The sequence below is a fragment of the Phalacrocorax aristotelis genome, chromosome 3 (assembly GCF_949628215.1).
Source record: "Phalacrocorax aristotelis chromosome 3, bGulAri2.1, whole genome shotgun sequence".
Classification (NCBI taxonomy): domain Eukaryota; kingdom Metazoa; phylum Chordata; class Aves; order Suliformes; family Phalacrocoracidae; genus Phalacrocorax; species Phalacrocorax aristotelis.
Window position 1 is genome coordinate 8,169,548 of NC_134278.1, and position 27,211 is coordinate 8,196,758.

Sequence of the window (27,211 nt, forward strand, 5' to 3'; positions counted from 1 at the left end):
GCACTGGAACAAGCTCCACAGGGAAGTGGTTATGGCCCTAAGCCAGTTGGTGTTCATGAAGTGTTCGGACAATGGTCTTAGATATATGGTTTAACTCTTTGGTTGTCCTGTGTGGAGTCTGAAGTTGGACTCGATGGTCCTTGTGGGTGCCTTCCAACTTGGAATATTCTATAGTTCTGTGATTCTATTGTAATTACTCATTTAAAAAACCCTAAAAGTGATCTGAAAATAAGATAATAAAATATGTTGGAGTAAAGATCAAATGCTTAGTCTTTATCCAATAAGACTGTAAATCTAGAACAAGTTACATGCAGGTGTCAATGCAGAGCTCTATTGAGTTTTGCTCTGTTGATTCTGGGGATATTCTCCAGAATCCTGCTTATGTGTCATGGTTTCATGTTCTCTTTTAGGCCTCCTTGACAGAACAGCTTTTGCAGAGAAACATGCTGTAGAAATGTTTAACAACACTGGAAGCATTTTTCGGGAAGACTATATATAGATTACAAGTGTCTCTTGGTAGGTTGCTGGTAAGGCCTAGGAAGCAACCTAAAAATACTCCAATTTGTTTTAGAATTAATGTCTTGGAATAGATCCATGCTTCCTTTTTTCACCTTGCTGGAGCTGATGCCCAATACATTTATTTTTTCTGTGTGTGTATATACACAAATGTATGTATGTACAATGTATATAAAAAAATCCTGGAATGTCAAGTGTCCTAATGACACTGGTTTGTAGTGTGTTAGTTTTTTTTTTTTTAAAAAAAAAGTTCATTCCTGGACAGTTATATAAGCAACAAGATAACTTCAGATAAAATACTGTTCTTCATTCCTTTGCGGGGGGGACCAGGTGCACGTGTGGCTCTGATGTTTACAAATGACCAAGTGAGAATGTAGATGTTCTTTATAGGATATATAAATAGTAATATAAATAATACCTATAATATTTAAACATAAAAATAAAATAATAATAATGTAAAATATATAGAGGATTGTTAACAACTGATCCTAGAGTTTTGTATTTTTATTGCAGAACTGTGCAATAGGTAAAAACCCAAATGTTCTCCTCTCCGTAGGTGAAACCGGAGTGGTTTCCAGTTCTGTGATTTTTTTGTGATGAGATGTGCAGGAGTTTCCTTGCAGGGGGAGGGGGATGCAGGGGATGTGACATTTCTGTACTTAATATTAAAATCTGTGGTTATGTTGAGAGGTGAAGGGTTTTTTTGGTAGGGGGAGGTTTTGTATCTGAAGAGGGAGTGACAGAGGGATCTGAGATGTGAATTTTTTTTTTTCCTTCCTCCTAATTAAAATTAAAATATTTCTTTTTTGTAGCTTCATCCTGAACAATAGTTTCTCCATGTAGAGTGCATGATAATAATATATAAATTTCAGTATTTAACTAAAGTTATCTCATCCAAAGCAAAAGCTCACTGCGTTGTCTTAGTTCTATGTTTGTAAAGTGATGCTTATGCTTATCCCTCAGAGAAGTATTAGTGCATATTTTGCAATTCTAAAGAATTAATAACATAAATACAGGTACTCTTGGAAGGATACATGAAAGAAAAGTCTTGGTACTCTGATATTTATTATGAAAGTATATTATATTGAGACCCCTTAAAGTGCTGCTTTTGAATCTTTGTGCAATAACTCAACAGAAGGAATAACTTAATTGTGTTGGTTATGGAAAACTGGGTGACTACAAATTTTTATTAGGACAAGTCATTTTTTGGGAATATATCATGCGAGAGCGTTTTCTTTGTAAATAGTGCATGGAGTAGTGGAGTGGATGAATTTGAATAATAATTGTCCTTCCACTTCTCTCAGCAGAAGCATTCAGTTACGGAGCTGTGTGCATTGAACTTTTTTTACGATACACATAAATATTTACCAAGGAGAGCTGGAAAAGGTCTGCTAGGACCCTAAGTCTGTTCTCCTGCCAGGAGAGGGCTGTTCTCCACGCCGTATGTTCTGACATGTTGTCAATTGTTTGTGTACATTATGCAGCAGTTGCTAAACAGTTGGTACTCTTTTCCTTTAAGAATGTGCCACTGGGTTCAGGACTGCACTGCATACCCTATAAAAAAACTGGGGGAAAAAAAAATTCCCCCACCCCCTCCCAAATGTAAATTCAGCTTGTTCAGCATGAGCCTGAAGCCCGGCATTGTTTGCTATCGGAAGTGTGAGCTAAAGGGACAGACATTCCCCCTGCTCAGCGAGAGCGCAGTTTTGCCCTTGTTGCATTATTAATGGCACAATGTTTTTATGTTGCAGATGGCTAAGAGCTAGCAAGGCATATTCAAGACCATGATGGCTCAGTTTCCCACAGCCATGAATGGTGAGTAGCTCGGGTCGGTTTGTTTAGGTAGGGGTGGGAGCATTTGTCTTTTATTTTATTTTTTTATATGCTGATTTTAGTACCTGCAGCAGTATTATGGTCAGTTTGCTGCAGATTGCTTCCTGTAGCCTAACTTGTACTGGAGGATGGGAGAAATTCAGTAGGAGCGTAACTGCAGTGTAATTTGGAGTATAGATATGCCTAGAGCATCTAGTAATCTCAGATCATTTAAAGGGTTGAGGAATGTGTGACTTGCAGTGTGAATACTGTCTGACTTCAAATGGGGAATATGCTAAGTAATAGTTGATTAAACGTGCATACCTTTTCTGTTACATAAATCAGCACAAAGTGCATTTCATTAGAACATATTATGCTATTTATTTTAAAGCAAAATACTTGAACGTATTGAGTAATGTGCTACATTGATGACAATAGTCTTTCTCAAAAAAAATGTTAGTTTTCCTCGATTCTGTGCCACATCTGCTATAGAAACTTTTGGATTTGTTTCCTGGTGATTTCCTTTCAAAGGCATACGGGAGGTGAAACCTTAAAATTGTGCATGTGTGTATGTGTTGGAGCTCTTTATTTCTAGAGCAAGCTTACTTGTGAAGAGACAATTTGCAAGTATCTGCTGAGAAATTTTATGTTTGCATGTTGTTGTTTACAGAGCTAGCCAAAATGAAAAGATGAGTACAGGAACAATGCTTTGCGCTTCTGATATTCCAGATAGGGAGTATTTCTCCTGATAAAAATAGGGAAGTAGATATAACAAAAACTATTTCTTATCTCATTTATCTGTGAAGGTTACTGCAGGACTGGGAGGTCTTTATTTAACTAATTTAGAAAATCATCACTGCTGAGATAAATTGGGTGAGTAAGAGGAAGTGTGTTTTTGGAGAAGAACATTCAGATTTCAAATTAAACCTCTGTTTTACACATCTTTCATGTGTGCATAAAACAATTTGTGAAAAAGTAATCAGTGTGATCCACACCTTTTTTTTTATACAGTCAGCTGCAATTTGTTCCAGACTTTGTTTCACAGACTTTACAATAAAAGAGAAGTAAAAGGAATCAATATATTATAGGGAAAACCTAGATACCAGATTTTTTTTCTACTTTCTTGGACCTAATGAAAAACATTTTTTTTTTTTTTAATTGCAACATGGTTTTTTGCTCCTCGATTCAAAATAAACAGAAGCTCTCTTCAGGGAGGATACGGATTTATGTTCTTGGCTGTCTCCATGGTTGATTTATGCATAAATTTTTTGGTGTCTTTTTGGTTTGGCTTTTTACTCTTTGGTTCTGTTGGAGGATTGCAAGTGTATTGACAGCACTGAGCACTTAAATGACTTGATCTCAGAAGTCATAGATTGGGAGAGTGATAGTTTCCTTCATCGGAAATCCCCTGGGCAGTACCGTCTGCCACTCTCAAAGGGAGCGGTGCCACAAGATGCAGCCTTTCCCCTCGCAGAATTTTGCTGTGTTGAATAACATGGTAAGAGAGCGTGAGTAAGAGAGGTACCAGACAATAGTTAAGCTGTTGCTCCTCACAGAATATTTGGATGAGTGTGTGTAGTTTTGCAGTCATATTTCTTATCAGAATTTATTAAATTTCAGACGAGTCAGGTGGGGGAAAAAAGAGTAGTCTTAATGAGATTTCTGGATAAATACTGAGCAACCTTTGCTGTTGAAATTGTTCTTCTCTAATCTCTATTCCTCTTCCCTACTACTTACTACCACTGTTGTTTGCATCACCTGCATTTAGCACTCATTACTCAGTGGAAACCTCTAATTATGTTGTTAGACCTTGGTAGTGACTTCAAGCATGAGGTGAAGAATGAGGTTATGCATGAGGCAACTAAACCATTAGGCATTGCTGCAGTCTGAGAGCACTGGCTGCCTGCCACACCTTCATATTAGCAGAGCATTGACCCTTTCGTTTTGTATCCTACTACGGGAAAATGGAGTTTGTCTTCTGCAGGGGAAAGCCCTCTTATTCTTATCAAGGTACGATATACTTAGCTTTTAGTTCATTAGTAGTGTAAGGCATGAAGCAGTTCCTGTTGCAGGATTGTTTTTGGCATTCAGTGTTACAGAAGAGCGAGTGGATAGTATGGAGCGGGTGTGTGTACAAATGCGTGATTATGTGACACAGGGTGACAGCGAGTTTGAGAACTGCAGGGTTCAAATGACAAAGCACGATACTCAGATGATCTCAAACAAATTACAAGCAGAAGATGCTACAACACTTCATTTATCAACTAAAGCAGAGAAAGGGAAGTCTGTGCAGGACCTCAAGAAGGAAGGATAACAGAGTCATGTGCTTGAGTTCCAGTTGAGAGACTCAACTTCCTTGAGGGCACCTTGAGCTGTCACTCAGAATATACCTCCACCAGAGCAGGCTCCCAAGGCTGTCCAGCCTCAGCGTGTGGCTGATGACCAAACTGCGTGTTACACTGAGAACTGGCATATTCGTTTTGTAATTATGTGGCCACATGTAAACTTCAGCATGTTGAGGCAATGTGTGTTCTAGGGGCACATGCTCTTGCTAGACCGCTTACCTTTCTTCTCTGAAGTCACGAAAGGAGGCAGTGAACAGAAGGGAGTTCCCTTTGACTCTCCATTTCTGTCCAAGGTGACCTTTGTGGATGCCTTACTAACAGGCTAGAAGTTCAAAGAGGAAAAGCAAGCCTTCGAGTGAATGGTGATTTTTCTGGAAGTCAGGGCAGACCTGCCAGTTTTTACAAATTTATCTCCCATGCAAAATGTAAAGGTTGTGATGACATTTTATGTGAGAGTAACATGTTTCTTCTTAGGTAGAAAGGCTGCTGATTACAAAACACACATACAGCACCAGATGGATAACAGGCATTTATCTCTGTGGAGTCCAGCTCTATCAAAGAGCCGCTGCAGGCGTATCCGTCTCCCCAGTCCGCAAACGAGATCAAGGATTCCCTACTGAGGATTTAGTTTTACCCCGTAACTCTCTGAATATTGATCATTATCTTTGAAAGTGGTAAAGCAAACCCAGTTTCTGGTAGTTTATTCTTGTTACATATAGTTCTCCACCTGGACAAAGCCACCTTAGTAATTCATCCCAAGTCTTGCAAAAGCTTTTGGAAATGCCATTTAGTTACACTAAGTAAAAAATACCTTCAACAATCGTATTTCTAAAGAAGGAGTTAATATACTAACCACAAACACCAGTTAAAAGGGTAAAGGCTTTAATAGGTTAAAATGCACTTCCACTTAATTTGTCTCTGTGATTGCTGCCTTTATCACAGAGCAGGAAGAAGTAGACTTCGCTGCCACGGGATGCCTTTACAGCTGGAGAGCAGTTGCGAGATGTTGCTGTTCTCCTAACTCCCCTTCTTCTGTAGTCGAGGTTTTTTTCAGGGTTTAATATCCATACTGATGCTGGATCTTGATTTGGGGGAGATTTAATCTTGATGGTCCAGCAGGAGCAAGGAAAGCATTATTTGCCGATCAGTATCTTTCACATTGTTTCCTTAAGTACCACTGGAATTTTTGAGCTGTGCTTTTTTTTGTTTATGTTTTTATTTGTCCTTCCTCTTCCCTGCTACCACCTGTTTCCTTTTGATATAATTTTTTGTGGTCCAGCAGGAAAATAGCTCTGATAAACTATGGTGCAAAAAGTAATACTCATATCTCATTTCACATGCTTCTCAACCTTCCCAAATCAAACTGGATTTTATGCTGCCGTGAATAGCATTCAGGTTTGTGTCCCTGCACTTAGGTGTGTTGGAGACTAGGGTAGGCATGAATGGTTTGAGTGAGGTCCTGGTTCTACTGATGTCAAGGGTAAAGCACTCACTGATGCAAAGTTCTACTGCATCTTCTCTATTAAAAAAAGTCTGTCTCAAGATCCATGGTGTGAATTTTTTTGAATTACGAGGAACCCTGGTCATGACAGTTCAATTAAAAACTACTTGCAGGCAACCTGACTATTAACCTTGTGTGCACTGTAGGTACAGAAACTGTAAGCTCGGATATGAGCAAGTGTAGATAAAGATACTAAGCTGAATTACACCTTGCAAAGAAGATACCAGGACTTGTTCTTCCATCTAAAAGGATGAAAAGAAAAGAAATTCAGAGACAAGTATTTTCTGTGTCCTTACTTACAGATTAATTCTTCCTCTCACTTTTCAGTGGGAACAGTGATGTCAGTTGCTATGGAACAAAATTCATATGCTCAAGTCAGAGGGGTGTGTATCTTCCACTAGCACACCCTACAAAAAATTAGATTTCCAATTGTGTGTTCCATATGATATGTTTTCTCTAATCCTAACAAGTCAGAGATAGCGCTATAGGATTGCAGAATACAAAGTGTCTTGTTCATATTTAATCATGAGGATAATACGGTTCACATGGAAGATGTAAGAGGAAGGAAGAAATAATTAGACATGGAGGTGAATGTTAAATGCAATAAGTGGAACTAGGTTTTAACAAAGGAAGGTTGCACCTTATGCCTTCTCCAATAACTGAATTTTGTAGGCAGTCCATGTAGATCCCATGTTTGGACTTCACTGGAGAAATAACTGGCTAAAAGGGAGAGAAAATCCGAAGTTTAAACAAGCATGTTGTAATAGTGATATTCTTAATGGATTTTTATTCTGAGACCCGTCTTAGTTGTTATTATTTATGGCAACGTCATCAGTAAAAAGCAAATGTATGCTGGTTAAATTGGTTGGTGACAAAAACTTAGGAGTCATTTCCCAGCCAGAATTATACAGCATGAACTGCATATCATTGGTTAAATTTCATCACATTTCTGTTGTGCTGTCTTCAAATAGCTTTTTAGTCATACCATTATGGGCTAGAAGAATTTTTGCTGTTTGCTGGGAACTCAGCAGCTGGCCGTGACTAAGGAGGAAGACAACTGGGCATATTAGATAATCACATAATAATTACGTAATTTGGAGGAAAGGAAATGCATCCTAAAAAGTGTTGGGTAAAATAAGGAGTGCTGTGTGCTGTTGCATAAGGCACTGGTGAGACATCTTGTGGGATATGGGGTAGAATTCGGGTTATCTGCTTAGGAGGTAAAAAACCCAGGAAGTATAATGGATGCAGAGTTAGTCTTCAGTGTTACCCAGGAGAAATTAAGTGTTGAGAAAGACTAGAGAGATTGGCTTTGTAAACCTACCAAAATAAAAGCTTACTCTTTTATTTCATTGTAGTTTACAGTAAATAAATTTGCTCTCTATTTTTTCTTATAAGGAAGATAAACACTAAGGAGGAAAAATAACTTTAAGTATAATGTTAACACAAGGTTAAATAGACGTGAATCAGCTGTTGGTGCGTTTGGTCTGGAAGTGGGAATAGTTCTGTCAGCAGTGGCTTTCTGAGCCATGGTCGAGGGAAAAGTCTGATCACCTTAAGGCACAGCTTGCATTTGAGGAAGGAATTAATGTACTAGTACCAGCAGTCTGGACACGGTGACCTTGGTAGTCCCTTCCAATCCTATGCTTCTAAAATGTAAAAAGTAAACTAAATTAAAAATTAGATAATAACCTACTGAAGATTAGTGTTAGATCTTCAACCATTAACTTACTTTAAGTCTATAGCTGCTTGTCTTGCTGAAATTTTACTTTGTTAATATCATCAACTAACTTTCGTAAGGTAAGATTACACTGAGTGGGAAACCCAGGACGGTATTTTCTGGAATAATGATACTATAATGCAAGCTGCTGTATTCATTTTGGATGTCAGTGAGAACTCATGATGATTTTTCTTCAAAGAATATAAAAACCTAAACAAAAAAAAAAACCCACAAGGAGATCTACAAATACTTCCCCAAAATGGAGCCAGAGGACTGAAAGCTTAGCTGAAGGGACTTAGAAACAACTCTATGGCCGAGCTTCAAAAACTTAAAATTTGTATTGCCTTGAAGGTTTAGCCCCAAAAGTTTGGGAAATGTACTACTCTGGTAGACCACTTTGTGTGGTTGTTGCACTTCAGGGCTGATGGGCATTATGTGAAGTGGTACAATTTTAACATCTGCTGAATTCCATGTCATCTGTGATCATTGTGGTCACTTCGAACAGGCCAGAGACGATACTAATTGGCATTGGCAGAATGAGTTCAGGTTTAACCCACTAATTATAATGGCAAGAATAAGCAAGTTTTTAGACATTGTGGTCTGTCAAATGTGTTTATATAATGCTGTGTTACTTTAATTAGGAGTCTTGTATGCTCAGGCTTTTCAATATACTGTTCTTTAGGACATCTGTTGTTTTTCCTACAATGGAACAGGAACCTTAAATCATAATTGAGATAGCTAGAAGGGGTAAAACCCTGGAAAGCTGAAAGAATATCAGTGTCATGGGACTAGCATTCTTATCAGGTACCTTCAGAGAAGACATTTTAATAGCTTAAAAATATTTGTGGTTTAGGTGGATGTGAAGTTGTCTTTGTGCAAGTCTCAAGAACAGGTAAGGTTAACTGAATATCCAGACCTGTCTTAGTGCTGTTTATTGCAGTAATTTGTTTGAAAGTTAAGCATATTTTTTAATAATACTTGGTATATTTTAAAGCACGTACCAACATTTTCCTCTGCACTTCTTCTCATAACCATAATTTCGTGTTTAATTGTGATCTCTGCAGTACAGTTTTTGTTTCTTTAGGAAACGTGTATTTCCTGAAAGTCATGGTTTCGCTGTTATCGAAGAACTCTGCACTTGTTACAGTCTCTGTTGATACTTGTGTAACAGTATGGAAAAGAGTACGCTTATATTTTCTTCAGAGCTGTAGGTAAATTTTGCTTTGGAACAAAAGATACTGCTTTCATAACATTGTATTTCACCAGAAATCTTTAAGCCTGGGGAGGAAAAAATACAGGTGCGATTTAATGTGTGAACTGTTTCTGATATAGATTATGTGGGTTGGGAGGCCAGCAGAATTACGCCTCTTATTTCTCGTGTTCTCTATATCCAGACTGGATTAAGAAATACTTGGACAGTACTACTTAACCTAACCTGAAGATAACTCAACATCCACTAAGCTCACCTTTCTGGAAATTACCCACTCTGCTATTGCCAGGATCTGTTACGCTTGAGGCTCTGGAAGAAAACTAGAATTAGGCACGGAGTAAGGATACCTCTGAAAAAGATGGCCAAAGTGAGATCGTGGCTCCTGTGTTAAGGGAGGATAAATGGATTAGAGCTGTACAGTTTATTTTAGAGCAGAGAGGGTTGAGCATATGACAGAAGTCTGTGAAGCCATAATAGTATAGAAAAGGCTAACAAGGGAAAGAATATTCACTGTTTTTTTGTAACTAAAAAGGAAGGCAATACCTAGTGGAATTATTGAGCTTAAGGCAGGCAGAAGAAAATGGGTTTGTTTGGTTGGTTTGTTCGTTTGTTCATATAATGAACAACTCAGTTTCAGGACTTGCTGTCTTGAGGTGCTTTGGAACCAAAAGTTCCACGTACATGGAATGAAAACTTGGGGAGAAAAGATATGTGCCACAGCTATTCAGTGCTTTTTTTTTTTTTCTTTTTGTGCTCTTTTGGCTCAAGAAGTCTGCTGAATTGCTGATGACTGACAGTTACATTAACTGTCCAGTTATTATACATATACATATTTACAGTACAACTGTAATACCCAGGGAAGAACTCTTTTCCTAATTCTGTTTCCTAAGTGGCCCTATGAGCACTGAGTAGGCAGGATTAGGGACTATGTATAAACCATTACCAAAGGTTTTATGAACATAAATGAGACAGTTTTTAATTTATTGTATTTAAAATCAAACCCCCTAGTGTGCTGGGAAGGTAGTATTGTGTATGTGCTGGATATAGTTGGCAGGATCTGCTACTTAGTAATTCAACATTACAAGGAATACTGTTTAAGTTAACCCTCTTATTCCTGTTTTTGTTACCTTTGTGTTTTCTTCCAGGTTTCCCTACATGTTTTCTTTCTGTCAGGACTAGAAATTATAAAGAGGAGGGTAACAAGAATGATCAAAGATACAGAACATCTTCCATATGAGGAATAATTACATTGACTAGGACATTTCAGCTTGGAAAAAAAAATGGGGATGGTGGATACAGTAGATGTCACCTTCTCAAGGTCATTTGTCATTTTGTAGGCAGGGGAATGGTAGATTAATCTTTGGTAACACAAGAATTAACCATTATCGAATGAAAATACCATTGGCAGATATGAAACAAATACAGCACTTTGCACAGTGTCAGACAGTGAAAGCGGTAGGAAGCTGTGGATGCCAAAAGGTTACTTGGACATCTTAAGCGATTAGAAATAGGATTTTCCCTCCATTAATGAGGTTCCACCTCTGGTTCAGGAGCTACACTGGGGGCTGAGAAGACATCCTGGGGAAGTACCACCACGTGCTTGCCTCAGCCTGTCACTCTGTGCTGGGAGCTTAGCTAGGTGAATATTCAGTCTGAGCTGGCAAGGTTGTTACTGTGTTTTGTTTCCTAAATAATCTCCTAATTTAATACTATGCCACAGATTATTCAGGAAATGCCTCTTCATTTTGCGTCTCCCACCCTTCCTGTATAATTTTTTTTTAATTTGGTGGTGCTTCTCTTTTCCTCTTTCCTTTCAAGTCTGTATCCCGATTCTCCGTTATAAATATAGCCCGTCAGCCTTCCTCCTGGTCCCAGACTTCCTCCTCAAGTCTGAGAACCCAGACATGTCATTTTTACTCTAATGGCCAAATAATGATGAGAACTACAAATATTTCTGTAAAGGATCTAATATTCCTTGAACTGAGTTCTGCTCTGAGTTCATGTCAGCATTTGTTTTTGTAGGAGAATAATTTCCTTCACCTAATTTCAAGGTTCATTTTGGATCCTTTTGCCTGGTGTTTTTACTGCCTGCATTTTTGCCAGAGCGGAAAGATTTACTAGCTGCCACAGATGGAAACTCACCTGAATCTTATTAGTTTTTCTGCATTCCACAGAGATTTGCTAGACAATAATTAAACAAATTATCCTTTTGTAAATTTTCAATTAAGTTGTAGAGCTTTTTTTTGTGTGTGAATGATGGTAAGCAGCAGCGTAAACAATCAATTCAGAATTAGAAAAGTTTAGTCTAAGCTCTGGTAGGCATTTTCCTCAAACATGGTGACTAAACCCTTTGATTTTTCCTCATTGAAGACACTGATGCTATATGTGTTGACATGAGTTCACTCAAAAAATCTTCTGACTTGTCCTAAACTGAAGGGTAAGCATATCTTCCATCTTCTGTGTCGTGCTGGGAAGGAAGGCTATGGAGTCCGTCAGCTGGAAGTGTGCTTACCTTAACAACAGATGGAGGCAGGTCTTGCAGCTGGTAGGGGAGAACTTGGCAAAGTATGCTTATTTTATACCTTGATAATATTGCTTACTTTGAACTTTTCATACCTTCCATTGGAAAGTTTCTTCTTGGTGTGGCTTTTTTTTCCTTCTCTTTCTGTGTCTCAAATCCATCCGAAAGTAGTAGGGCAGTGATCGTGCCCCTGTACTCAGCCCTGGTGAGGCTGCATCTCGAATTCTGTGTTCAGTTTTGGGCCCCAAACTACAAAAAGGACATTTTGGTGCTGGAGCGTGTCCAGAGAAGGGCAATGAAGCTGTGAAGAGTCTGGAGAGCAGGTCTGATGGGGAGCGGCTGAGGGAGCTGGGGGTGTTTAGCCTGGAGAAGAGGAGGCTGAGGGGAGACCTTATCGCTCTCTACAAGTGCCTGAAAGGAGGTTGTAGTGAGGTGGAGGTTGGTCTCTTCTCCCACATTACTAGTGATAGGATGAGACAAAATGGCCTCAAGTTGCACCAGGAGAGGTTTAGATTGGATATTAGGAAAAATTTCCTTACCGAAAGGGTTGTCAAGCATTGCAACAGACTGTCCAGGGCAGCAGTTGAGTCACCATCTGTGAAAGTATTTAAAAGGCTTGTAGTTGTTGCACTTAGGGACATGGTTTAGTGGTGGACTTGGCAGTGTTAGGTTTAAGGTTGGACTCGATGATGTTAAAGATCTTTTCCAACCTTCATGATTCTATGATTCTTTGCAAAGATGTGGCTATGTCATTGAATAGAAGAATGGGCTTATTTCATGTGCTGCATCAGTGTTAGTAACTCAACAGCTACAAGTGATTTCAATGGCACTGTTTTTCCAAAAATAGGCAGAAAATACTTATGTTGCTAGTATCGAATCCAGATATGAGGAAGGCTTAGGTTAAGCCAAGTCTGTGTGCCAACTTTTTCTTGTAAGAAAAGGGAAAGTTAAATTAGCTTTCAGGAATAAAGTATGAGTTTACCAGCATTGCAGGTTACAGTAATTGCACTTTTTGATGAGAAATAGAAAACTTGTTTTGTTAAAACTTCAGAAAATACTGTTGAACAAGTTGTCACAAATGCTACAGAAAACTAGTGTAAAAGGTAGCATGGTAATGTGCCCTTGAGAGTAGTGTCATGTTTATACACATTCCCTAATGTATATTTTACACTAGTGGAGTTCTAAAACAACTTTTAAAAAATATTTTTGTTTGTTTACACATTTTCAAGTAAAATTGCTGTAATTTGCTATGACTTTGTTTTGCCTTTATTTTTTTTAATGTTTCGCTTGCTTGGTGTGTCACTTTGTTTCATTGGAGCTTGGCAATAATTTAAGAAGCTTCTGAAAATGGTTAGCCATAACGAGCTAAATGATCCTGTGATTTTTATAAACTATAGAAATACTATCCTGTTGTTATAAACTGATAGCGTAAGTGCTTTGTCATCGTCAAGGCGCACTGTAAAATTCAGAAAACAAGTGGATCTTTACTGTTAGCATGGACTAAACTATTATGTGTCTCTAAGTCATCCTAAAGCAAGAATTGTGTTTCTACATTGAGATCATTCCATGGCACAGAAATGTTGATGCTCTTCCTTTACAGATAGATTTTGCGTATCAAAGCGGGGAGGTGCCAATGACCGTATCATGAGGCAAACCACCGCATCATATGGAGTTCTGCTCCTGTTCTGTAGGAGCAGATGGTTAGATCAAATGAGCCCAATATTTGATTTTAGTGAACTGCTGAACCTAAGGATTCCCAGTACACCAAAATATCTAGAAATTCTATGTAGAGAACATGAATTGTACCCTAAAATACAAAGCTGCTGCTTTGTCCACATTTCTGTAAGCGTGCTCTTCAATTAAGCAAGTATTTCTTGGCCAAAGCTGTACATTTGCCTGATGCTATTAAACAGCCTGTCTGCCGGTAGCAGTTATTTTTGGATAGCACATCAGACACACTTGAAAATTTTAAAAATTCTCTTTGCTTCAGTGGGCACAATTCTTGTCATTTTAGTGAAAATACAAAACTGAAGGAGAAATGTGTTGCCCTCTGTTAAACATGCTTTAGCTACAGGTGTTTCCTTTTAATTGTGTATACATTAAAGAAGCTGCTGAAGTTGTTAGGCATAGACATGCCCTTTTCCTCTGGCAGTTGCCACAGCGTTGCTTAATATGCTGAGAGCCTTCGCAAAGCATTTCTGGTAAGACAAGTAGTAGCGGGGTTAATGTGTGCGTTGTGGAAGGAGGTTGCATGTGGCTCCTGCCGTGACCCGAGAACATGGGAGCAGGGAACAGGAGGTATGTTCCTCAAGGAAGAGCAGGGGGTACTTTGGGATGGACCCAAAGCAACCAAGGTAGTAGTTCATAACATGTTTGCGCACCTACTTAAGAATAAGTGCTTATTATCGGTCAGCATTTTCTCCTACGTTTGATATAAAGAATCAACAACAAAGGAGGAAAGCAAATATTGAAAATACCAATAACACTGATAAGGAATCTGGAAATTCAGACTAATGGTAAAATGTTCTGTATATTTTTCAGACTCCTGGAGTGTTTGCTCACCACTGGGGAAAAACTAGAAGTGTGATTCAACATCTCAATTGGGAGCATTAAATCTGATTTATAATAAATAATTCTATAGTAAACTTGTCTACAAACGCAGACAGAAGACGACTGGAATTATTAGATTTATCCCAATATGTCTTACACCAAACAGCTCTCTCGAGGCTCCTAATGAGAGACAATAATGCTGGTTGCATTACGGAAGAACCCTTGTTGTGCAGCTTCAGGCACGCTGCTGCATGTCTGTGTTGAAATTTCCCCGTCTTTAAATATGGGTATAAATATTTATTTAGGGTCATTATGAAGCTTAATGCTAGTTTTTTGGATGGTTAAAAAGGTGGTGGTAAAATCCACTCATCCTCATGACTTACACGTACAAGGAATGCGCTTTCAATTTAGGTTTATTATATCTGTGGAGTTAATTAACTTTGTAGGTCGTAGGAGGGTAGTTTTTTATTAGAGAGAAACAAGCAACGCCCATCAGTGAAAAGCACACACAGTTCTCTGGAGAATGTGAAAAATGTCTTGCTATTTTCCACACATAAAAAGTTGCCTGTGTCCTTTTCACTAACACTATCGCTCTCAGTACGCCTGCCTTGTGCCTACAGGTCGTGCTAACCAGAGGCAGAGGTCTTACAGAGCATTTTCAAGTTTATTTACTTCTTTTCTAGGACTGTGCTTTCTTTTCTCCCTTCTTCAATTGCAGCTTACCATTTTAAGGAAAGAACAGCGTTTGTTTCGGTTTCTGATGTTGGCAGCCCATCAAAGCAAGTCCTTTATTTTCTTCAGAAGATTAGCTGTCTGATGCAGTGCTGTAAAGGCATTTCTGGAGCTGTCCTACCAAATGCTGTTATCCCACCATAAACAGACCCTCATGCTCTCTCGCAGAAAGATGCTTTTTATTTAAAATTAGCTTAAAGGAACATAAAATACTGTTTAATGCGAAACATAGTTGCTTGTTTCCAACACTAAAAAATTGTGAGTGTTGCCACATTGATTTACATATTAATACCTGTTACATGAAGGTGCGGTCGGTATGTATTTTGTCATCTTTAGAGAAGTCCTGAAGGTATGTTAAATTAATGATGTGTAGCACTGGGTTGTTTGTGTGGGTCTTTGTTGTTCTGTGTGGACTTTCTACGTGGGTAAGATCCCCATGTGACTTTGAACTCTTGAATGAGCTGTAGAGCTGTGGAGTGGGCAAGTAGAGGAGCTTTCTCTTGGGTTCTCTGAAGCTTTCTGATCAGGTATAAGGAGTCAGCTGAGACACTTCTGGGCCTTCAGTCCAAATTTCCCATGTTGGATCTCGAGAACACTTGCCAGTCCTGACGTTTATCCACTGTCTTCCCCGAAAGTACCTGCCTTCTCTAGAAAAGAAAGTTAGATTGACTTATGTCTTCCAAAGGTGTTACTAGTATAGAAATGTAGTTTTTTTTTCATAAACAGAAAAAGCAGTGAAGGCAACAGTTACTCTATTCTGGGGAGAATCTTTGTGGACAAAATGTCCAAGTTCAGCATTTCTTGAGTTTTGATTCCTAAAAATACGGCATAGTCAAAAACAACATTAACCTCATCTAGGTGGGTCTTGCTTCATGTATGAAGTTGTGAGATTGCCAAGTAACCTCTTTTGAAGAACAAAGAATTCATGAGGTATCTTCTTGTCAGAGAGATTGTATTTTTTTCTGCTCCAAAATTATACCATCTACATCATGGAAAAAATTGGGAAAAAATTACTTATCTCATGAAAATTTCCAAGAAACTTAAGCTAAGTCAGAATAGTAGTAACAAACTATTCATAGACTGCAGCAAAGCCTGTCATGACAGCATGTAGCATCAACTGTATTTTGATTTCTGATGCTAAGCTGATTTTTAAAAATATTGTAGTTCACTGCTACTTGGTGCCAGCTCAGAATCTCAGCAGTGTGAAAGGTTCACCGCTGCTCCATCAAGGAGATGCATTCCTCTTGCCCCATCCTGTGATCAGAGAGATGCCTGTGAAGAGAAGATGCCTGCGGTTTGTTGTGTTTCATGTATGGCTTGCCATGAGTAAGGACTGGGGCTGTGAGGAAGGAAGAACAGCAGCAATGTCTCTGGGCAAAATTAATTGTTCTCTTTGGCTGGATCTGGTTTATGGGCAAGACATTTCTCAGCCCTGGCACTGAAGGTGTGTTAGTGCAAAAAAAAAAAGTTGAGCTAAGCCAGATAGGTTTAGGTGACATGTGCTGGATGCAGATGTTTCTGTTTGACTCTTCCTACAGCTTTGTCCTCCCAAGAAAAGAAGTAGTCTTCCCTTTGTCACAGTTCGATGTGCCCAGAACTTGGTTGGTTGTAAACCAGACAGTGTAATTTTTCTCAGCAGTGATGCTGAGTGGTTTTACACTGGTGGTAGCTTTGGGAGACAACCACAATATTCATGAGGATTGTAGCAAGTTTTGATGGTGATTGCACAGGAGAACTGAGTTTCAAACTAATTTTGTCTGTGGTAAGTCTTTATTGTGATGGTCTGGGTTGTGCTATAAGTAAACATGGCAATTACTTTGAAGAATGGTTTCGTGACGCGCTTTGTGGAATTGCCAAGACCTTGTGATCCCCGTTCAGATAGACTGATGTGGTAGTTTTGCTTGGTATTTTGAGGAATCTTAATTTTAATGACATTTTCTGTACATAGATTTTTCTTTTCTTATTTGTATCACCAAATGGTAACATCAAAAGAGTCATGAGCACCTGGTTAAGCTAAAAATAAGTGCTCGCAATGTTTTCACCTTCCCTCTGGTGCTACGCTCTTAATTCTGTTTCTGCTGCATATTGGGGTGGGAGTTGAAAAAAACATTGAATCCTTTAAATAAGAAGTGGTGGGTGGGGCTTGAACACCCACAATGTGGATCCCTACCATAAGTAGATAAGTAGCGTGGGTTTTAATGTGGTTTTTTTTTTTTTTAAACGTTTTCATTGTCCGATGGTTATTCGCCCGTATTTATAAAACAACGACCTGTTCTAGCTCAGGCTGAAAATGGCAGGCACTCTCTCTTAAATCACTTTAGGTTAAAACTTAGTTTTCTGGGGCTTTGTTCAATAATAGACAAGCACCAAAAATCTCACCATCAGACTGGGATGGCTATGCTCACTTACGTATATGCTGTTTTCTAGATCCTAATTCCTGCTAAAAAAAATCCCCATTACTTTCTAGGCTTAGCTTGTAGGGAATCACAGCTTTGGAAGGACTTTGGGTAATGGCTTGCATTCATCCCCCACCGTTTATCTAATTTCTGGTTGGAATTTAGTACATGTTTCCATTCAACCTTTTAAATGAAAAGGTGCTCTGATATCTCCTTTTAAACATCTTAAATTTCAAGGTGTAATTGAATGTTGATAGTTCTTGAGAGATGTGGCTAAAATTGTCTGAACTGAATGTGTGTTAATTTATATTTACACAAAACAGTCAAGTTATGTGGGAGGAGGTCTGCTTTCGGTTTTGAGGTCTATTACAGTATTTTCTTCCATACATATAAAAAAAACCTCAGTAGAGGAGAGTGTATTTTTGTGGAATTTAGTCACCAGAAAAAATGTTTTCAGTCTCTGTCCTCAGGGACAGGGAAAATATGAAATGCTTCATGCCTTCGAAAATAAATTATTAGCAGGTTGGCCTTATCAGGATATATATTAAGTTCCCTGAAATAGTCACATGATGTAATTTTGATAACACATATGTATCACTTTGCTGTGACAGTAGCTGCTTGCGCTGGCTTGCTAGGACTGTGCTAGAAGCACTCGTTGCTGTAATGTTGGTTACAGTCAAAGATTTTGGTTTTTCTCAATTAAACTTATACTTGCAAGAAACCTGTCATGGAGATGGTTGGTGAAGAAATGCTTTTCCGTGTCTAATTTTGGAACAAATAAACTGTGCTAACATAATTTTAATGGTAAAGTGTGCATCTGAAGGTCTTCTGTTATGGCTGCACTGATGATGGGGGTTTTTGCCTAGGCTAGGATCAGGAGTGTGAAGTGCACAGTCATATGAGTAAGCAAAGCTGGAGCTGGGGTGCAGTGGGCAGTCACGCACCCCACACACTCTGCCTTTCAGAGAGCTCTGCGATGATCCCGAGGTTGTCGCGGCGATAGCAGCATTCCTGCACCCAGCTCATCTGCGTGTCAGAGAAAAGCGATCACAGTCCTCTGAGCAAAAGTGCGCAAAATATTCGTTGCCCAAAAAGCGTGTTAATAAAGTGAAAAATGAGAATAAAGGGTGAATGCTAATCTTGAAACACTTCTTGAGTGAGATGTTAACCTTAATTTAACGAGAAGCTAATGTTAATCGTCATACAGCTATAGGTATGAATCTGGTAATTTATTCAACTGCAAAATGTTGACACATTTGAGGAAATGCCATGTAGAACTTCAAATCTTATAGTTTGAGAGGAAACATCATTTACTGGATTTTATTCAAAGGGATGTTTTGCTGAAATATATTAGAAAAGTTTCAAGATTGATTGCCATCTTCTTGCTTACTTTGTGACATGTAAATAGGAAATTGTGCATTTCAGTACATATTGATACAGAAGTTCCCTTACAATGTAAACTGGATTCTTTAGAGAAGCTATGGTGATGCCAGTAACTCCAGTCCAGGAATTTTTACTGTGTTTTTAGCACTTTGCAGCCACTGACCACGTGAATATATTGTGATGGTCTTAATCCTTCTGTCATTGATTATAAAAAGCTGAGGAGTGTTACAGCCACCTGCTTCAAAAGATGATCAAAACGTGTTATTTTATATAATGACAATGTGATGTTGCTAATATTTTATTTTCCATGTATGAAAAAACTGGTCAAGTTTTCTGAAGTTGATGCTGACAGCTTTAGGAGCACTTCTTCATCTTGTAAAGATAATTTCTATAAGCATTAACCACATTATGCACTTTGCATTTGTATATTAAAACTAACATTTGAAAAAGATTTGAGTGCCACTCTAATTTTTGCCATTGGGCATAATCTGTCCTCCTTTGTGTATTATGGCAATACTGGTACTGCCCATCAACTTCTAGGCATCTGGTTTAGATTTATTTACATTTATTATCAGTATCTAATCTAGATTTATTTATACTCCTTTAACTAGAAGAGAGAAATAAGGGGGTTCTTGAAGTGCAGTTTTGCACACAGCCTGCAAGAAGACCCTTTTATTGAGGCCACTGTGGAAAAAAACCCACCCCCCCCCACCCACCCCCAAAAAAAAAAAAAAAATTTAAAGCCCCCGAAGGCCCTGAAGAGAGGGAAGCAGAGCTCCAAATTCAGGTGCCTAGAGGTTGTATCCGAATGCCTTCCCAACTTTTTTGTCATTCATATCCCCAGTGAGTTTCTGTTTTGGTTTGGCTTTTTTAACTATTTATATTTCCCTATTAAGCACCAGGGGTAAAGAATTCAATTTGTCAATATGAAAGGATGGTGTTAACAGGACCTCCTTAAGAGGAGACATTAGATCTTTTTGGAAAATGTGTTTGCATATGTGGATAAACACAGGCGAGATGCTTGACATCATTAATATGTGTGTATTAGCAGGTATGTCAGCTTGCAGTCTGCTAGCTTTGTTATTACTTTTGGAAAAACAGAGCTCTGAGCCTACAAAATTTCAACAGCTCTTTTCACTGAAGTTACGTTTATGTAGGAAAAGAGGAAGCATTTTATAGAGATTTTCTTTCGAAGTGCTCTGTTTTTTTAGGGAACTTGTTAATATGTTATTAGAAGGATTATTTATTCCCTTTACTGTCTTGTAGTGAGCAAGACAAATACTTGAAGAACAGATTAACAGTTCTTTGGAAGTGGCAATGCTGAGTAGAATGTCTTTTTAAAAGTGTTTTATTAAGTAATAACCTTATTACCTTAAGTAATAATGCTGATTTGGGGCTTTCCATTCAGAATTTCTGCTAATTCTTGCATTCATTGACTTGAAAAATCATATTTTTGTCAAGAGCTTCCCGACTAAAACTTCCTCCTAGTTAATAACCAAAACCAAACCCAATTATTTCTGGCAAACTACTTTTCCTGCAAAGGACGCACACCCTGACCTTTATACAGAAGGTTGGAGCATTTCTGAAAGTCACTCTGTTTCTGCCTGGTATATCAGCACAGCTCTGTAAACATCATTATCCCCTGCAATTTCTCTTTGTTAGTTTGAGGCTGTAATATTTTATACTTTTTTTTTAATAAACATTGAAAAATGGTAAGTTGAAATTGTATGCTTTTTAAAACAAAAAAAACCAAAACCAACCCAGAATGTTGCTCCTTTGTCAGACAAAACCAACATATTTTTGTTAGCAGTCCCAATTTTGGTTTTAGAGCACTGGCAAGATGAAGCATGAGTCCTTCTGGCAGCTGTAGGGTGTTAGCCCTCTTTATGAGAACCTTTAAGTGACATTGTTTACCGGAGAACCAGAGGAGTATTTGGTTCACACAGGGTATGGTGAGCAACGTGCATCCTGCCCTGGCTGCAAACAATCTGCAGCAACAGGAAGCTGCTTTGCACCAGCTTTGAAGGATGACAGAGCTTGTTTGAAAGCCAAGTGTAAAGCAGTCTAGCTGGGGAATTCTCTCAGCTAGCGCTTGCACATCTGGGAAGCAGGTTTGTGTTTCATAACGTCCTTGCCAAACTGGTAGGAGCTGGGTGTGTCTAGGTCTAGCTTTGTCTCTGGAGAAGCCAAGCTCTTATTTTGCAAGTGATATGCTTTATTTTTAAGACTCTTCAATCTGTTTAGTTGTTCGGTGTTTTGTTTTTTTTTTTTCAGGAGGTCCAAACATATGGGCCATCACCTCTGAAGAGCGAGCCAAGCATGACAAGCAGTTTGATAGCCTTAAACCCACAGGAGGCTACATTACAGGTTGGTCTGAGATTCTGCATTACACATTAACTTCTCTGTACACATAAGTATCTTTGTAAAACAGTTTGAAAACTACATCCTATTTCTTGCTCTTTGTTGTGTGACTAATAACCATACTCTGGGCAAACAGCCAGGGGTTATTACTAAATTTCTAAAAGCTTTGGGCTAAAGTCTGGCACAGGAACACTCTTCTATTAACCCTGTCACTTCTGTGGCTAGTGGTTATGTGCTGTCATTCTGTCTAGTTTCAAAAACCAAAGAATATCAGGCAAAATCTGCTTAGATGGGAGGCTGCCAAGGAGCACTTAGAGTAGCTATTGTGGCAAGTGACGCCAGAGACACCAGAAGTGGCTCTCCTCTGTCTGAATAGTGTTAGAGAATACTGTGCTGTTAGATATCTTTGTTTTGGGGGAGGAGGCAGGGAGAGAGATGCTGACAGCTCGTCCTTGTTAATGAGTGCTTGAAATTTATTAACCCTTGGGCCTCCAGCGAGTTCTGGATAGGTTAATGGCATTTTGCAATGACCTGCTGTCAGTTTCAGTCGCATTCAGCTGCTTCTCCTCTGAAACAATTAGGTCATGTTGCTGCGCACCTCAGAATCTGCAGTTTTTAAATTTAAGAACCTGCTTGTGATGTCAATAAAAAGCTAATTTCACTGGCAAAGATGACTTAATTTAAGAAAGCCCCATTCTTTGTGTGTGGGTGGGCGCTAACGACCAGCCCTGGTCATTCCTGCCTTCCTAACTATCTGCTAATGCCCTATCTGGTTGCTCCAGCGCCCCTGCTTTTCTTCATTTTGGTCTAAAAAAGACTGAGGAAAGAGTGAGAAGTTGTCCGTTTGGCTAAAGCAGGGGTTACGTATCACTTAGCCAGAAGACATGCATGTTCCAAACAGCTCTGGGATGTCGGTGTTTACCACCAGCTGAAAATTACGCAGTCCCAGAGACTACCTTTAGGCCACATCTGGGCTTTTACCTGCACCCGTGTCTGCAGGCTTCGCTATTTATTTAGCAAGTGCTTGAAATGAAAGGCTATGTATGAATATAAGGGAAGAGTGAACTGAAAAAATAATTTGAAGTCTTAGCTTTAAGCATCTGTAATTCACTTATAAGAAAGCATGAGCAACACTACCTGTGTTTTATTACAAGTTTGTTCAACAGCACGATCAGCACCAATTGATGTGTAACTTTGTATGGGACTGCACAACAGTTCCCATTCCCTTCCTGAAATACTGAAATAGTGGATGTTCTCTGATGGAACAGAATATTGTTTACGACACAATATTTTTACCAATTTTTCTAGAGGCAGTGCTGGCTAAAGTTAGATTGGATGAAGGAGAAGGAAATAAATAGCATGCACATCCTTTCCTGTAAAAGTAATCGGTCAGGGCTAAATTTTCAGTCATTTTTACTTCTTTAAATCTTGCATCTGTTAAACTATTGTCAGCTGTTGATTTGTGACCTGTTAAAGCTTTTTATAGCTATTTGAAATTACTTCTCAGAGCAAAGATTCAGGATCACAGAATACACGGGTATCTGACAATTGCTGTCAGCAGGGAAGGAGTTAGGTGGTACGAAACTGGAAAGCTTGGTGTCCAGCTTGCTGGTTCCTTTTGAAAATCTGTCCCACAACAGAGCACTGAGGAATTCTGGAAATCTATGTCTGTAGTGTAAAAGTCTGTCTGTCTTCTTTATCATAGGTGATCAAGCACGTACCTTTTTTTTGCAGTCGGGTCTACCAGCTTCAATCCTTGCTGAAATATGGTAAGGTATTCTTTACTTTTTAAATTATTTTTAAAGATAGGAGATGAGTAACATTCAAATACTATCTTTGGTATGTTGTATTATCTCAAAGAGGCTTTTGGCAGTCAAAGTAGGAGTGTTGTCTGAATCATTGTTTTAATTTTATTAAATTTAGAGGAAGGATTGAGCCCATATGTGTACCAACAGTTGATTAAGCAGCAGTACCTTCTTAGATCTTTCTTATAATGCTAATTCAAACTGGATCATACTGAACACAGCCTTTTTAACCTATAGTAAGTGCTTGAAACAAAAAGTGGTGATAAACTGCAAGGCTTTCATAGTGGGAAGTGTCTGTTGGACTGCCAGAAAGGTCATTGTTAAGCCTTGTCTTTTATATTAAATAATAATATGGAAAAAGAGGTAAATAATGGGTTAATGAATTCCTGGAGATACCAAATTGAATGGTGTTTGAAATACTAGTAACCACTAAAAAATGGCAGTAAGATTAAGTGTGGGAAAAAGTACACACTACTAAACTGGGAGTGGAAAATACACTGAAAGTAGAAGACAAAAAAAAAATCTAAAGTCACAGAAGATGTTAGCAGAAGGTCAGTTATAAAACACTGTAAGATACCAACCAATGCTCTAACACAGGAACTGGAAAAAGTGCTGTTCTTTGCAGCATGTATGTGGTGGTTTCAATATTTGAAAACAGACATTTTCTTCTTTGTAACTCCTCAGCCTTCACTAGAATACTGTGATCATTTTGGGGTACTTGGTTGTTACCAAGATGTACGTGTGCTAAAAGACACAGAGTGGAGGCGCGTGATAATTAGTCACAACTCACTTGTGTCCACAACTCACTGTTGAGAAGGACCTGGGAGTGCTGGTGGGCAGCAAGGTGACCATGAGCCAGCAATGTGCCCTTGTGGCCAAGAAGGCCAGTGGTGCCCTGGGGCGCATGAAAAGGAGTGCGGCAAGCAGGTCAAGAGAGGTTATCCTCCCCCTTTACTCTGCCCTAGCGAGGCCACATCTGAGGTGCTGTGTCCAGTTTTGGGCCCCCTGGTTTAAGAAGGATGCAGAACTGCTTGAGCAAGTCCCACGGAGAGCTACGAAGATGATCAGGGGACTGGAGCATCTCCCTTATGAGGAAAGGCTGAGAGACCTGGGTTTGTTCATCCTGGAGAAGAGAAGGCTGAGGGGCGATTTCATCAATACCTATAAATATCTCAAGGGTGGGTGTCAGGAGGACGGGGCCAGACTCTTTCCAGTGGTGCCCAATGACAGGACAAGGGTCAATGGGCACAAGTTGGAACACAGGAGGTTCCACTTAAATATGAGGCAAAACCCCTTCCCTGTGCGGGTGCCAGAGCAGGGGCACAGGCTGCCCAGGGAGGCTGTGGGGTCCCTTCCCTGGAGACATTCACACCCCGGCTGGACGCGTTCCTGTGCCCCCTGCTCTGGATGTGCCTGCTCAGGCAGGGGGTGGGACGGGATGATCTCCAGAGGTCCCTTCCAACCCCCACCATTCTGTGATTCTTTGAAAGCATATTGAAGAAACAAACGAAATGCAAGTTAGATTCTTCTTCAGACACTTAAAGTGTCTAGGAAAGAGTGGTAAGGAAACTGTTGTATAGGGCATTGGCATTTTATACTGAACAGCAACAGAACGAAAGGGAAAGTGTAGCTTAATATTCAGTCTGATTTCCTTTTTTTCCCCTTCTAATTTTATTTACATTCCTGTGCCTGGTCCTCTCATGTTTAAGTATTAATAAGTTTTCATATTTTCTGTCTGACCAGAAATTTTGTCCTCTTATGTATGCGCTGTTGCCTATATTTCCTGTTGTATTTAAGTTTATTTGGAAAAGTGTCAAAGGAAGACAGTGTGGATATCAGGCTTAAAAAACCCACTGTTTGTCAATTAATGCACAGTGTATAGTGGTATAAAGTGCTGTTAGCAGGTTTCTGCATCCTCCAATTTCAGGTTCTTGCATTAATTCCTGACATTACCAGCATTAATTTAAAATGATGAGTCTGGCTGGTAGCATAGAAAGAAGCATAGCAGAGGCGTATCTGTAGCAACAAGTATATCCACTGAGCAGGAGGCTACTGCTTTTCCAAGTGTCTTCGTACTTTCTCAGGTGTTAAGTATTTCATATACAGCAAATTTAAAACTGAATTCTGCAGAAAACTACCAAGTGAATTATACTTAATACAGCTAGACGAGCATTATGTTTGGAAGTCCCAATACCTATAGGTTGGCAAACTAGAAAAACTAAGATTGCGGAGTTCTGAGGGTTTGAATGTTGCAAAAAAATCTACAAATGGTTGCAATACGTCTGTTGTTTTCTTGTACAAAATCAGTAAATAGATTTGATAGAAAAGCTTCTCATTAAGTGAAAACGTTAACTTTACATTTCTTCCTTGTGGGTTTTTTAAATTTTTTAATTTTATTTTTAAGGACACTATCAGACCTGAACAAGGATGGAAAAATGGATCAACAGGAGTTCTCTATAGCCATGAAACTCATCAAGCTGAAATTACAAGGACAGCACTTGCCTGCAGTTCTCCCTCCTGTCATGAAACAAACTCCAGTATTTTCGCCACTAATGTCAGCTCGCTTTGGTACTTATGAATATATAATTACTTAGTGTTCAGAGGTAAAAAACCACAGTTAATTGCAGCCAAATACAAGCATTAATCTGAACCATGACAGTTGAGTGAATCAGTAAAAGAAACCAAAGGATATTCTGATTTAGGAAATTCACAAAGTCACTTTCTCGACTTTTTTGATAATTTCATTCTTTGAAGACATTTAGTAATAAAGAAAAACTTTCTGTTGAATATTGACATGAGGTACAAGAAGGCTATTCACATTTGCGTCTGACTTGCAGGCTCTCATCTGGTACTGAAGGTCTTTTTTTGTCTCCCTCCTACTCATTCACCTATTTATACTCGGGGTTTTTAAAGCTGAACTTAGTAAAGATCAAAAACTTCGGTAGAACGCTTATTTTAAATATTTTTTTCAAAATCAATCAGATTGTCTATTTTGGTTATATGAACAATTGAATATAATTATTTTAACTTTTTTTCCTTTTTCTGACAGTGTTTTGAGATTCAGCACATGCCTGTTGTGGTGTTGTTTTTTTTAGAACAAAACATACATAATGGCTCCAGCTGGGTTACAAAATTAATAATCTTCTGATGTTGTTCTATGCTGAAATCAAGTGTATGCATATATTAATTACATACATGATTTAAAGTATCTGCTCATTGGTAAATCTTGTGTGTTGGTATACAAATGCACACATTTATGGATAGCTGTGGTTGGTATACGATTAATTCCTATTAACCTTCCACTCCAGCATCTGCATACTGTTGTTTTCCACAGGATTAAGCCAGTAATTCAAGTGCCCTTATTTATTTCAGGCAACCGCCTGAAAGAAACCGTTTGCTAGGCATAGGTCCCGAAGTATGGACTTTTCAGCCATACAGATTCTTCCAGAGCCAACGCTTGGAAGACACTTAGTTCAGAAACAATATCAGCTTTTCCTATAGAGAATTGTCACAAGTTTTGAGTTGCATGGTAATTCTGTCTCAGGGGCCAGACGTGGAAAGGCTTGTTGAAGAACTAGTTATAGCTGCAATTATAGAAAACTGGATCTCATTCTTTTGTGGAATACTAGGTAGCTAAATCTACCTTGAGAATTAATTGCTAGTGAGGATTAATTTTTTTTAATTTATGTCCTTCAGTATATTTTCCTTTGTGAGATGTCTTCTCTAAAGTTTAGAGAAAAAGTAAATATTATACATGAGCACCTACTTTAGCTCATTGTACCTGTGGATGCAGGTTGCTCTGTGTAGGTTCTGCCTAGTGTAATGGAGCCAATTTCTTGCTGAAGCCTCGGCAATATTAAAGCATGGATTGTTGTTTTTTGCTCTAGGAATGGGTAGTATGCCAAATCTGTCCATGCCAACGTCCATGTCCACGATCACACCGTTAGCTCCCGTGTCTCTGACCTCCATGACTTCCATTCCTCCTTTGGTTATCTCTGCTCCCCTGGTGCCTTCTGTCAGTACCCCCTCATTGCCAAATGGAACATCCAACATTCTGCAGCCTTTGGCTGTACCTTTCTCTTCAAGTAAGTATAATACAGTCCAGTACTCGCTTTCAGAATTGTGAATCTTATTTTCTCTATGGCTAATTTCAGACAGGAACGCTAATACTTGCACGCAAGTTAAAAATAAATTTAAAAAAACCAAACCATATTTTTCCAAAAGTTCACATTTGTCAAATCGGTTCTAAATCGTTAATCTTAACAACAAGGCACTGGTCAGCTTTTCTTTCTTCTATCAAAGCCTTGAGTGTTCATTACAAATCCTTATACCTGGTTGCTTTACAATTTTTTGATTTTG

The 27,211-nt window shown here is 38.9% G+C and overlaps 1 protein-coding gene across 7 annotated transcripts in view; it reads left to right on the top strand.

Moving 5' to 3' along the window:
- The window catches only part of ITSN2 (intersectin 2), an 89,478-nt gene that overhangs the window by 12,016 nt on the left and 50,251 nt on the right, over positions 1 to 27,211 (top strand). For 6 of the 7 annotated variants that reach the window (XM_075086679.1, XM_075086683.1, XM_075086682.1 and 3 more), the window contains exons 2-6: positions 2,268 to 2,331; positions 20,961 to 21,053; positions 22,753 to 22,816; positions 25,257 to 25,420; positions 26,740 to 26,937. In XM_075086679.1, the coding sequence (XP_074942780.1) occupies positions 2,301 to 2,331; positions 20,961 to 21,053; positions 22,753 to 22,816; positions 25,257 to 25,420; positions 26,740 to 26,937 (550 nt within the window). In that variant the 5' untranslated portion in view covers positions 2,268 to 2,300. Of the gene's footprint in view, positions 1 to 2,267; positions 2,332 to 3,134; positions 3,202 to 20,960; positions 21,054 to 22,752; positions 22,817 to 25,256; positions 25,421 to 26,739; positions 26,938 to 27,211 lie in introns of all 7 variants that reach the window. The other variant, XM_075086685.1, reaches the window with a different exon arrangement.